We start from the raw sequence: 14,559 nt of genomic DNA on the forward strand, positions 1-14,559 counted from the left end.
TCTCCTACCTTCCAAACTTACCCACGAAAGGCAAAGGTCCCGAGTTCGAGTCTCGGTCGGGCACACAGTTTTAATCTGCCAGGAAGTTTCATATCAGCGCACACTCCGCTGCAGAATGTAAATCTCATTACAGTATCAGCACTTCTAGTGAGTCAGACAAAGGACCTCAGCCAACACTGCTACTAGACAGGATCATCTCACCTTCATAAGGTGATGAAAGAAATGCTACTCCTAATGTAATGATGTGTGGCAAGAGTTTTTACAAACTATTCCTATACTGTAACAAACTCGATAAGCATGAACAGCAGAGTGAGAACTTCTGACACCTTCATAATAGCGAGACCTATAAGGTCATGACAAGTGATGTCAGGTAAACATAAGCTACTACTTTAGCTCATAAGGCAGTCGGTCAGATGGATCAATTGTGTACATAATGTTCGCACTCTAGTCCCCAATTGCATTAAAGTGGCATCTAGCACAAGTCTGTTTTTAATTTCCTGCAACAACAGCCACTACTGGGAGGGATGAGCACCTCACCATGATGATAAATCACAGAGTTCAACATCACAATCTGCCACTGCCACAGATGGGAGGAACCAAGAGTCTTCCTTAACATCCAGGTTCAGAACACCAGCATTCCTAATACTCTGATGGACAGGTGTAGGACCTATCTAATCAGCTGGGCAGGATCATCATTCTACACAGCTACATGACAAATGTCATTGTGGTTCAACAGATGATGAAAAATGGCAGTGAGCTGTAGGGGTCAGAGCTCACATTTTGGCATGCGTGACATGGCAAGTGCCAAAGCCACCGCAATCGGCAACTGCCACAGCAGCATCTGGTGAGGAATGGGCAGATGGTGTCAAGACACTGCTTGTAACTTGTGCAAATAAATAGCTAATTCTGTATCTTCTTTTCTTGCATCTAGCGGTGACGACAAATCACCACAATCCTTCCAAGGAAAATTGGTGTGGAGTGAATTGAGAGAGTGGCTCCTGACACAGAACCAACTCTACTTCCATCCTCCCAGAACTCACCTCTTGCAGGTGCAACAAAAAAATGATTCAACTGATTAGGCAACACATTTCCATTGTCAACTCTCTATGATCCCAAGCCCACTGCAGTCTTAATTGAGAATGTCATTGGGTCAATGTGGTAACACATACGAGCCGTCTACCGTGGAACTCAGTGTTCTATAGTGAGCACTGAATGGTGTGCTATGAAATAAATTGTGCCTGCATCAGCATTGTGCTCTCATCAGATCAGAAATAGCTCCTCACTAACTGTGGTTTACAGAATGGGCAAGCTTCCAATCCCACATTCTGTGGCAAGAAGTGAACATCCAACACCTTGTCAACCACTCACAGTATCACCGAACTTAACTAATTTCCACATCAGCTCGCAACAGTAGCAAGTAAACAGTTCGGCACGCTTTATCATTTCTGAGTTGCTTGGCTCCAGCACAACACAATGCCCTTTGTTAAAGTCACATTTACTGTCCGTATCATCACTAGAATGATTCACCATTTGTCTCCTGCCTCCCGATATATCTCCCTTACTATGTCACATGCCCACACCACCACCACAAAGTGTCATTTAACCTCACTGGGCAGTGGTCATAATGTTTTAGCTAATCAGTGTAGCTACATTTTTCAGAAAAGAAAGTACCTTAGTTATCACACTATTTTTATATATTCTGAGACAACAGGTGAAAAAAACAATGAATGAAAGCAAATAAAAACATTTATTTACATATCAGTACATGAGAATCAACAGTAATACCAAATTCACCAGATCTCATAAATTATGTTTCAAGAGGACTATGGCACAATTAACAACAATAAAATAGATCATCATCTTAACTGTTCACAACTTCATGTAAAATAAATATACAGTGTCTCAATCCTTTAACTACATATTCACATATTGCTAATGAACAGTTCATGTTTCAAAGTAAAGATGAAAAATATTTTTTTTTACTGCCCCTTTGTCTTTTTTAATTTTTTTTCATTTTTAATGAAATACTGAACATTTTGCATAGTACTATAAACAGTGTACCACATACTAAATTTAAAGGAACTGAACAATACTTTAAAACTGTTGGCAAAATAACAGTTCAATACTTAAAAATCTATCTTCCACATGTGTATAATTACAAGTGTAATACTTCTCACTAGAGGAAAATTTAGCACATGCAAACAAATGGAAAAAAGATCCAAATGGGCAGAAGGCGGCTAACTCTTGACATTATAGTGACAAACTACTGTCAGAACGCAATATGAAACAAATAGTATGATTAACAGGGTTTTATCACAGCCAGTAAAACAATTTTAAACAAAATGAACGACAGAAAAAGTACATGTGTTATTTACTGGATTTTATACAAACTCCAAAACATTCCATGTAGCATTAAAATGATAGCCTGATACAGTCAATAACAGTTAACTCTTCTGTATAAGCTGGACAAGTACACTGTGGCTACTGACAAGATTAGCTGAATATCATCTGCAATTCATCACCTCACATTTATGACACACAATAGTGGAAATATGAAATGAAATGCTCACATAAATTCAATAACAGATAAACCACTGGTAATATTGTAGGCCATTACTCTGACTATGAAAGAAAGAATAAAGAAAATGCTTTTGATTTATACTAGAAAGGGGAAAAGCACGCAGATTTCTATCAGGAATGATGATGAGTGACTCAATAACTCGACACACACTTAGCTTTGAGAAGTAATGATAATTTAAAATTACATTCAGATGGTAAAAATATTTACAACTGTCAGTAGGCACACACAAAAGTATACAACACTGTCCTGTCTTATACTCCGACCTCTCTTCCATTCCTCCCTGAAGAATTTCTAAAGGTAGGATTGTGTGAAAAAAAATCATTTTTTAGAAGCTCTACAGTAGGCAAATTACTTATTTTCATATGATTGTTACATTTTATACTCTCCAATTTGAGAAGTGCTCTGTTCTCTCATTCTTCCATTACCACAAAAATTAAGGCAAAAGGTAGTAGTATTCAATTTTAATTTTGGCATGTAGCAAAAGGAAATTGTGCAGTAAGGAAATGAAAAATGCTGTCTGGCAAACAATGTCTCTTGGCCCATAAAACATGAATGAATGTGTTGAAATCAGCAGTATCAGACAACAACAACCCAAAAGTGTACACAGTATCAAGAAATGCTCAGGCTGTAAGCCATAGATTGGCAACCATGTATCAGCACATTCTGGAGCACCAGGGAATATAGGGAATAGTTAATTTTTTGAACAGTTGATCAACACTTGAATACAACGAACAGGTTCACATGGCTACAGTAGTTATTCAAAGATGAAGATACTTGTACTGGATATATTTAGCATGGAGAGCTGCAACAGACCTGGATTTTGACTGATGATAGAAACAAGCTGAGATTCACAGAGATTGCTATTCATAACAAGGAGACTAATCAATGTGCAAAATGTGTAGGAAACAGCAGTAAGCAACTGGAAAATAAAGGAAAACCACCAGGAAATGGTGAGGAGACAGATCTCATTTTAAGGGTGGGAGGGGGGGGGGGGGGTGTAGACTTTAGGGTAGAGAGGGAGCGTCTGAACTTTTTCAACTTTGCATTATATGCTCTAACAAAATGTTGAACACTTACTGAACAAATACCACTGAAAATAATTCTAATGCACTTACAGCAGCAACTTCAGTTATGATCATAATGTACATTCTACTACAATGAAACTAATTATTTGAAAGGAAAAACATCCACCTTCAATCACAGGGCATTTTTTTCCTTTCAAATTTTATGAATGGGAATCAGTCACAAATCCAAAAATAACCATAACAGGTAAAATTAAATTAACAGATTAGGAATTAAAAAGGGAGAAAGACTAATATCAAACTCTTTTAGAGAATAGAAAATTTTTACAAACAAATTTATGTTTTATTTCTACTACAAAGTGTAAGTTTTAAACAAAACTATTTAAAATATTACTTTTGACACAAATGGTGAAAAACTTAAGCAAACATAATGCTATATAAAAATCAGTTCAAATGGTAGAACCAATACCCAGAAAGACCAAAGTAATGTAGACTAGTATACATCTAATATCACATGAATGAAGATTTGTACATGGGGTGGAAGCAGTGGACCTACTAATGGGAAGTTTACCTGCCTTATCTTTTGGTAGTCGAAAATTATATTTGAGGAACTTAATATTTTTCCCCGTAATTATTAAATAAAAAATTCCATACACACAGAATTGAAAGAGATTATGCCCCTTCCATGTAAGTGTCTCTATGCATTAGCTGCTGGCTAGAAGCTTATAAAATGCTCATTACTTCTAATATCTTATATCAATTGTCTTGAGCTGAAGCTGAAACTACTTATGCAAATATAGGAGTGTGTGGCAAAGTTAGCAATGTGTAATACAGATTATTCCAAGGCAACTGAGATAAAGAACTTGCCACAAGATAACCTAGCCCTCTCAAGCATAATTTTTTTCCAAGTAATTTACTAGATCATTCATACATAAATGTAATTAGAACAGTTTGCACTGAAACATCTGTTAGCAAGTGATGCAGTTACATAAAACATTGTATGATCATTAGAAAATTGTTACAATCTGCATGCAGGAAAACTAATGTGACCAGCCTCTTGTGCGAAGACAGGCAGCTGACCATTAACATAAATAAAAGTAATTTATTGTGAGCAAATAGAAGAAAAATCTTCTTACTACATGATTTGTGAACTGGCACTGATATTAGTGGGACATAATGCATCTCAAGGTACCTGAAGAGAGCAATTCAGAATGAAATCACCCTATAAATCCAGCTGTAGGAAAGGCCTTTTCTGGATAAATTTATCACAATAATTTTGCAGTAGTTTAATTCACTGACAAAAGAGGTAGTTTACGAAACAATTGTTCAGCCAACTATTGAGTACTGTTGATTAGTCTGCAGTCCTTACAGAGTAGCATTTACAGAAGCCACAGAAAGAAAAAGATAAGACATAGGAATCAAAGTGCCAAGGATAGAACACTGACCAAGAAATATTACATTTTTATTTTTTCTATCCTGCACAAGTCTAATAGCGAAGAAATTAAATCATCTATAGAGCGTTCACACATGATTTGAATATTATACAGGCAATGTGGAAGATGATTTGGCAAGAAAATTCAGCTTTGGCACACAATGTATGGTGGCTCACATAATCCAAATTTACTTAATAGCTGGAGTTTGTGGTAGCATTACAGACTGATCAAGTGTAGAGTATGCTTGAATATGTGTGAAGAGACTATTGTTGTGCCTGTCTGCAATTCAGCATCTCTGCACCATGGCGAGGAGTAACTATTCCTTTCAGAATATTGACACTACTGTTGTGTTTCACTTGGTAATTTGGGCACGACACTAATCCTGTGTCAGTCATGAAACTGTTTAGTCTGCTCTCTGATTCCAGATGCCTCGGTTACTGAGGAAACAGATGCAATGTCAGATCATTTGCTAGTGAAAATACAGCCTAAGAAATGCATGAAAATTTTGTACAATATCTAGAGGAAACTGTGGGCGGCCAGCTACCAAACTAATATATAAAAATGAATATTTGTTTGGCTGTATATGTGATGCATTCCTGTACCGTTCATTTATTTTGTACATGTAAATGTGTGTGCTTTGTACATGTGTACCTACTGAGAACGAAAAGGAGGCATCACAATGCATGCTGAAAACAGCTAGCAACAGATACAATGAAACTTTGGTGAACACAACTGTAAAGGTTTAGGAGGAGGAGGAGGAGGAGGAGGAGTAAGAACCAAATACCTCAGAAAAGGATGAGGATGAAAAAAGTGGTGGGGGGGAGAGGGGGTGTGTGACATAATACCATAACATGGGACAGCCAGGAGCAATGTCAGCCAAATGTAGTACATATATGACTCATTTAATCCATGCTTTGCACATGTTCGATTATACGTTGTATACTAATGGGTGGGTTACCTGAAATATTTGTTTGCTTTTGCAGAAGACTAAAAGACCAAAAATTTCGTACATCCCAAAGCACTTTCATTAACTTTTCAAACTGTATCTAAGTATAAGTTACCATAGCCACTGTCACAGTCAATAAAATTCTACTGGGTGGATGACTGCACTGTCAATGTGTAAAACTTCTGACGTTTGAGCCGCTGTTGCAAATGGCCTCCTGCGGGTGAATTTTGCTAAGTGTTAGCAAAAAGTGTATCATGAGGAAGGCCATTTGAAATCATGGCCAAAACATTGGAAGCTTTATGCATTGACAATGTGGCCATACACCCAGAAGAATTTTATTGACTTTTGCAAATGAAATTTTATTCACAAACAATAATTGCCTTTCATTTATTTTGTACAAGTAAATGTGTGTGCTTTGTATATGTGTACCTACTAAGAAAGAAAAGGAGGCACCACGATGCATGCTGGGCACAACTAGCAACAGATACAAATGCCAATGTAGAAAGAGAACCAATGGCAATAATTGAAATAATACTTGTCATTACTTAAAACTCATGAGGAGAAATAATAGAGTTCCATTTTTTAAAAAGATTAGATTTACCATATCGGTACATAGATGTCTGAGAATCACCAAACACTGCCTTCCAAAATTCCTTCACCAAAAAAGACAAAAGTAAATATTCTTGAATTCGAACTGATAACAGCAGCCAACATGAGTAACTTCGAAGTAGATATCCTTGGAGTAGTGATGCAACTTAAACCACTTAATAAAATCAAGTCTTCTGGTACAGAGTGCGCACAAATTAGGCACCTTTCACAGTATGCTGATGTATTAGCTCCATACTTGGCAATCATATACAACTGCTTGCTCACTGAAAGGTTCATACCCAAATACTGGAAAGTTGCACAGGTCACAACAATATCCAAGAAAGGCAACAGGAGTAATCTACTACATCACAGGTCCATATCATTAATATCGATATGCAGCAGGGTTCTGGGACATATACTGTGTTCAAACATTATGAACTACCTCAAAGACAACAGTCTATTGACACAGAGTTAACATAGATTTAGAAAACATCATTCTTGTGAAACACAACTAGGTCAATCACACGAAGTGAATTGATTCCTTATTTTTAGATTTCCAGAAGGCACTTGACGCCATATCCTGCAAGTGATTTGTTATCAAATTGCGTGCTTATGGAATATTATCTCATATAAGCAACTAGGTTTGTGGTTTCCCGTAAGATGGGCCACAGTTGATAGTAACTGACTGTGTGTCATCGAGTAAAACAGAAGTGGTTTCTGGTGTTTCCCAAGGTAGTGTTATAGCTCCACTGTTGTCCCATAGCTATATAAATTATTTAAGAGACAATCTGATCAACTGGCTTAGAGTGTTCGCACATGATGCTGTCGTTTATCATCTAGTAAAGTCATCAGAAGATCAAAACCAATTGCAAAATGATTTAGATAAAATATCTGTATGGTGCAAAAATTGGCAATTGATCCAATATAATGAACAGTGTGAAGTCATCTACATGAACACTAAAAGGAATCCATTGAACTTCAGTTACACCATAAATCAATCAAATCTAAAGGCCGTAAATTCAACTAAATATTTAGGAATTACTATTACGAACAACTTAAATTGGAAAGAACACACAGAAAATTTTGTGGGGAAGGTGAGCAAATACTGCATTTTATTGGCAGAATATACAGAAGATGCAACAGATCTACTAAAGAGACTGTCTACACTATTCTTGTTCATCCTCTTTTGGTGTACTATTGTGTGGTGTGGGATCTTTACCAGTTAGGATTAATGGAGGAAAGTATGACATGAAACAGGATTTGGAGTGGGCATCTTTACAACAAAGATGTTTTTCATTGCGGCAGGATACTCTCACAAAATTTAAATCAGCAACTTTCTCCTCTGAATTGGAAAATATTTTGTTGACCTTGACCTACAAGGGGAGAAATGATAATCGCAATAAAATAATGGAAATTGGACCATGCATGGAAAGATTTGTGTGTGTGTTTTTTCCGCATGCTGTTGGAGAGTGGAATAACAGAATTGTTATGAAGGTGGTTTGATGAACCCTCTGCCACGCACGTAAGTGTGATTTATGAAGTAGCCAAATAGCTATAGATGTGGTCATTTATTGGACTACATAAGTTGCAGATCTTCCCTCCATGAACAATGGACCTTGCCATTGGTGGGCAGGCTTGCATGCCTTAGTGATACAGAGAGCCGTACCACAGGTGCAACCACAATGGAGGGGTATCAGTTGAGAGGCCAGACAAACGTGTGGTTCCTGAAGAGGGGCACAGCAGCCTTTTCAGCAGTTGCACGGGCAACAGTCTGGATGATTGATCTGGCCTTGTAACATTACACAAACTGGCCTTGCTGCAATGGTACTGCGAACAGCTGAAAGCAAGGGGAAACTACAGCTGTAATTTTTCCCAAAGGCATGCAGCTTTATTGTAAGGTTAAATGATGGTGCCCTCTTGGGTAAAATATTCTGGAATTAGTGAAGTTCGGTGGCAGGAGGAACAAGGCTTCTGGTCAAGTGAATACAGGGTTATAAACACAAAATCAAATATGCGTAATCCAGGAGTAGGTTTAATAACAATAATAATAATAAATAAGAAAAAAAATATGAATGCGGGTAAGCTACTATGAACAGCATAGTGAACGCATTATTGTAACCAAGATAGACACTAAGCCCTCGTCTACTACAGTAGTACAAGCTTATATGCCAACTAGCTCCGCAGGTGATGAAGAGATTGAAGAAATGTATGATTAGATAAAAGAAATTATTCAGACAGTGGTCTGAGATGAAGATTTAATAGCCATGGGGGACTGGAATTCAATAGTAGGAAAAGGAAGAGAGGGAAAAGTAGTGGGTGAATATGGGATAGGGATAAGGAATGAAAGAGTATGCCACCTGGTAGAATTTTGCACAGAGCATAGCTAACGCTTGGTTTAAGAATCATGACAGAAGGCTATTTATGTGGAAGAGGCCTGGAAGCACTGGAAGGTTTCAGATAGATTATATAATTATAAGATAGAGATTTAGGAACTAGGTTTTAAATTTTAAGACATTTCCAGGGGCAGATGTGGACTTTGACCACAATCTGTTGATCATGAGCTGTAGATTAAACTGATTAAAACTGAAGAAACTGCAAAAAGGTGGGAATTTAAGAAGATGGGACCTGGATAAATGTACAAAGTTTCAGAAAGAGCATTAGGAAACAATTGACAAGAACAGGGGAAACAAATACAGTAGAAGAAGAATGGGTAGCTTTAAGAGATGAAATAGTGAAGGCAGCAGAGGATCAAGTAGGTAAAAAGACGAGGGCTGGTAGAAATACATGGGTAACACAAGAGATATTGAATTTAACTGATTAAAGGAGAAAATATAAAGATGAAGTACGTTAAACAGAAAAAAAGGAGTACAAATGTCTTAAGTATGAGATCAACAGGAAGTGCAAAATGGTTAAGCAGGGATGGTTAGAGGAAAAATGTAAAGATGTAGATGCATATATCACTAGGGGTAAGATAGATACTGCCACAGGAAAATTAAAGAGACCTTTGGAGAAACAGGAGACCACTTGTATGAAGATCAAGAGCTCAGATGGAAAACCAGTTCTAAGCAAAGAAGGGAGAGCAGAAGGGTGAATGAACATATAGAGGATTTATACAAGGGTGATGCACTCAAGGACATTACTATGGAAAAGGAAGAGGATGTAGATGAAGATTAAATGGGGGATATGATACTGCATGAAGAATTTGACATAGCACTGAAAACCCTACATAGAAACAAGGACCCAGGAGTTGAGAATATTCCATTAGAAATGCTGATAGCCTTAGGAGAGCCACCCATAACAATAACAGATATATGAGACAGGCGAAATACCCTCAGACTTCAAGAAGAATATAATAATTCCAATTCCAAAGAAAGCAGGTGTTGACAGGCGTGAAAATTACTGAACCATCAGCTTAGTAAGTCACGGCTGCAAAATACTAACATGAATTCTTTACAGACAAATGTTAAACCAGGTAGAAGCCAACCTTGAAGAAGATCTGTTTGGATTTCGTAGAAATGTTGGAACACGTGAGGAGATACTGACCTTACGACTTATCTTAGAAGATAGATTAAGGGAAGGCAAACCCAAGTTTCTAGCATTTGTAGACTTAGAGAAAGCTTTTGACAATGTTGACTGGAATACTCTCTTTCAAACTCTGACGGTGGCTGGGATAAAATAGAGGGAGCGAAGGCTGCTTACAATTTGTACAGAAACCAGATGGCAGTTACATGAGTCAAGGAGCACAAAAGGGAGGCAGTGGTTGGGAAGGGAGTGAGACAGGGTTGTAACCTATCCCTGATGTTATTCAATCTGTATATTGAGGAAACAAAAGAAAAATTAGGAATAGGAATTCAAATCCATGGAGAAGAAATAAAAACTTTTATGAAACTTCCTGGCAGATCAAAACTGTGTACCCGACCGAGACTCGAACTCGGGACCTTTGCCTTTCGCGGGCAAGTGCTCTACCAACTGAGCTACCGAAGCATGACTCACGCCCGGTACTCACAGCTTTACTTCTGCCAGTACCTCGTCTCCTACCTTCCAAACTTTACAGAAGCTCTCCTGCGAAACTTGCAGAACCAGCACTCCTGAAAGAAAGGATATTGCGGAGACATGGCTTAGCCACAGCCTGGGGGATGTTTCCAGAATGGAAAAACTTTTATCTTTGCCGATGACACTGTAATTCTGTCAGACAGCAAAGGACCTGGAGGAGCAGTTGAACAGAATGGACAGTGTTGTGAAAGAAGGATATAAGAGGAACAACAACAAAAGCAAAATGAGGATAATGGAATGTAGTCGAATTCAGTCGGGTGATGCTGAGGGAATTAGATTATGAAATGAGACACTTAAGGTAGTAGATGAGTTTTGTTATTTGGGGAGCAAAATAACGGATGATGGTCGAAGTAGAGAGGATATAAAATGTAGACTCGCAATGGCAAGGAAAGCGTTTCTGAAGAAGAGAAATTTGTTAACATCAAGTATAGATGTAAGTGCCAGGAAGTCGTTTCTGAAAGTATTTGTATGGAGTGGAGCCATGTATGGAAGTGAAACATGGACGATAAATAGTTTAGACAAGAAGAAAATAGAAGCTTTCAAAATGTGGTGCTACAAAAGAATGCTGAAGATTAGATGGGTAGATCACAGAACTAATGAGGAGGTATTGAAGAGAATTGTGGAAAAGAGGAATTTGTGGTGCAAATTGACTACAAAAAGGGATCGGTTGATAGGACATGTTCTGAGGCATCAAGTGATCACCAATTTAATATTTGAGGGCAGTGTGGAGAGTAAAAATTGTAGAGGGAGACCAAGAGATGAATACACTAAGCAAATTCAGAAGGATGTTACTTTGAGATGAAGAAGCTTGCACAGGGTAGAGTAACATGGAGAGCTGCATCAAACCAGTCTCTGGAGTGAAGACAACAACAACAACAACAACAACAACAACAACAACAACAACAAGTTGCAGATCAGAAGGTGTTTACCTACTGTGGAGGGTCAAACCCTTCACTGACATACAATTTTTTTGTGTGATGAGTGTTGAAAAACAAAGTTTATAACCCTCAAATTACCGATTACTGGTCAGAATTTTAAAGGCACATCACCATACTCATGAACATTACACCAGACCTGTTTGAGTGGACTGACTGCCATAGAGATAGGTTTTATTACTCATGAGACCAACATCACAGGCATCTGGTCAGTGTAAATACTTCTAATTACTTCTTTCATCTGGTGGCACTATTGTGCTTCTTTGTTCAATTATTAAAACTGATCCTTATGAAATAGTCTCATAATCAGTACTTGCTCTGTATTGTATAACCCCAGTTTGAAGTGCAGCATTTCGTATTAGTTCCTGGTGGTAATGATAAATTAAAGTTGGTTATTTCAGCTCACATATGTTCTATTCATGGTAAGAACAAGTAATAACTTTTTTCATTTCTTTAATCTAATTCAGTATGCACACAAAGTTTGCTCCTTCCCATCAGTATGTTACAGTAATAAATAACAAAACAAAAATTCACTTGAGGTAATTGTAAAATTACAAGAAGCCAGGATGATTAGACAATAATTACCTACAGAAAGCTAAATTCCAAGTACTGTTGAGAGATACATTAAGACATTGAATTACTAAAACTAAGTATAGTTCTGTACTTATTTTTTGTAATTGTTAGTTCCTTCTTCTGGGTGGCAAGAGGAATAGATTGTGGAAATATGGAAAGCAGCAGCACATCACTATGACCAAATGATAAGGACCCACCTGCTGCAAGACTGGGTGAGATGAAAGATTTTCTACTTTAAAATGTGTCAGTCAATGGTACTTTGCAATTGCTTCCTGAATGTTTCTACTGCCCAATCATTCTGTCTGTTTATAATTTTACGATAGAAAATAAGACAAAACATATTGCACTAACTTTAAAGAATTGCATAATAATAGTAATGTACTAAGATAAATATCTATTAGTTGGGGAAGAACTTTTGGGTACTGAGAAGTACAACCTGCACCTAACAATTATTTAGCAGTCTTTCGTAATATATAATGTAGCTAACAATACTAATATATCCACAGCTTTTGAGCATAAATCCATCCACACAGGTGTTGTCATGAAACAGATTATGTGGTAACACCTTTGTCATGAAATACCATAAGAGAGAGTACTGGCAAAAAATTGAGAGCCAACATTACATCAATGCATGCAAGCAATTGATTAATTCACTGATTTAAAATAATTTTTGTATCAATGATTAATCAACTCAATATTTCTGTATGCTAACTTGAGCCTTTTAGTTTTAATGCCCAGTAATTAATTTATGGTTAGCACCTTGACTTAATTTTGACACACTCACTGCTGTAAATTATAGTTTCTATAAATAATTATGCAACTATTCAGTGAATAGGCCAAATGTATCAAATAATCTTTTTGATGATACTACTGTGCCCAGAACTAGAAAAATTAGGATGCATCTTTAGATGGACTTCCTTTTCAAAGCCAATATGCTTGCAAAATCATTTAAAGTACAGAACCTCTCAAGATCAATAACACGCTTACTTAAAATAAAGGAAACATTAAAGAACAATAAAACGGAGGTATAATTCAGTCAAATCTACAAAAAATATCACAAATGATTTATTAGAAGTTTTCTACTTCAAGGAGTATTAGAAGTATTTTGAATATTATAATTTACCACATTTTGTACATTCAAAACAGTGATTGCTTGAACATTAATTCTGGGACTCTCGTGTGATCTGCATGTCTCTTCATCTTCCTGAAGATCTTCAGCTGTACTTGAATTCCCTGAGTCAAATTTTCGCCTCTTGACTAGAGGTCCATCAGAGAAACTATGTGGAACAGCAGTATTTGAACTAAGTGATGCACTACTTGAAGCCTGTGATACACTTGAGTCACCAGCTTGTTGTGCTTCAGTGTCACTGTTAGGAACTGCAATGCGGAGCAATGCACCATTCAAGGTGACATCTGCTGCATCTGATGATGTTCTTTCTTCTCGTTGCCACCCACTCCTGTAAATTGGTAGTGAAACAACGTTAGCTACTTTATACAGTTATTTGTTACACACTTCCACAACATCCAAAAACAAAGAAAAATTACCTCTTCACAGCATGGTGTTCTTGTCTACAGCCATCTGCATGGTGGTTTTCAGATCTATTAGGAGTATCAAATTTTAGCTCTTCTTCTTCTTCAGCTGATAAGGAACTAACTGAAACATTGCTTGAAGCTTGTGACAGCCCTGAATCATTCAGATCACATGCTTCACTACCACCACTGTTGTTAACTCCAACATTCATCAAAACTCCAAGGAAGGACGGAGCCTCTGCATTTGGTGGCAAACTGGTCTCCGACTGTTCAACTATCTCGTCAGTTCTGTAAAACAAGAATAGCTTGGAACAGAACAAAATGCCAAATCAGTGATAATGTCATTCAGCTATTAGTTCCTTTAGCAACCTAAGTTACTTAACTCCTAAAAAATATACTGAAATTGTTATGATAATACAATATGTGGCATTTGCTAATTAATTATTGAAGAATAACCAGAGCAATTCACCACTGACCAAACAGTTTCTAACTAGCAATCTAAATTTGTATTTACTATCAACAAATCCTTATAACGAATAAATTGATAAAAGTATTAACCTTAGTGATGGGCATTATCCTTTTACTGTTTGTATTAGCTCACCACACCATTCAAATAATTTTTACATGCATTCTCAATATGAAAACCTTCATGCTATGCATGGTCATATAGCAAATACTTTTGACGGATCTCAACTGGCACCCACAGTTTTATGTCTCTTATCTGCCCCCTCCCCCCTCAACTCAAAACACTCACCCCTCATATATATTTTTTAGTTGTGCTTTATCCCTTAGCCTTCTTTTAGCTTTGTTTTTCTGCACTTCTCAGTGTTTTATTTTTTTATTCTCCACTTTTCTGCCTCCATACCTTCCAATTAGTCTCTCTTTTTACCTACTTTAA

General features: G+C 37.2%; 1 protein-coding gene across 4 annotated transcripts in view; it reads right to left on the bottom strand.

The window, feature by feature from the left end:
* Positions 1-1,728: 1,728 nt before the first annotated feature.
* LOC126267040 (uncharacterized) overlaps positions 1,729-14,559 on the bottom strand; it is a 162,258-nt gene continuing 149,427 nt past the window's right edge. For all 4 annotated transcript variants that reach the window (XM_049971847.1, XM_049971849.1, XM_049971848.1 and 1 more), the window contains 2 exons: positions 13,677-13,949; positions 1,729-13,588 (listed from right to left, as the gene is read on the bottom strand). In XM_049971847.1, the coding sequence (XP_049827804.1) occupies positions 13,216-13,588; positions 13,677-13,949 (646 nt within the window). In that variant the 3' untranslated portion in view covers positions 1,729-13,215. The remainder of the gene's footprint in view (positions 13,589-13,676; positions 13,950-14,559) is intronic.

The sequence above is a fragment of the Schistocerca gregaria genome, chromosome 4, assembly GCF_023897955.1.
Source record: "Schistocerca gregaria isolate iqSchGreg1 chromosome 4, iqSchGreg1.2, whole genome shotgun sequence".
In the NCBI taxonomy this organism is placed as follows: domain Eukaryota; kingdom Metazoa; phylum Arthropoda; class Insecta; order Orthoptera; family Acrididae; genus Schistocerca; species Schistocerca gregaria.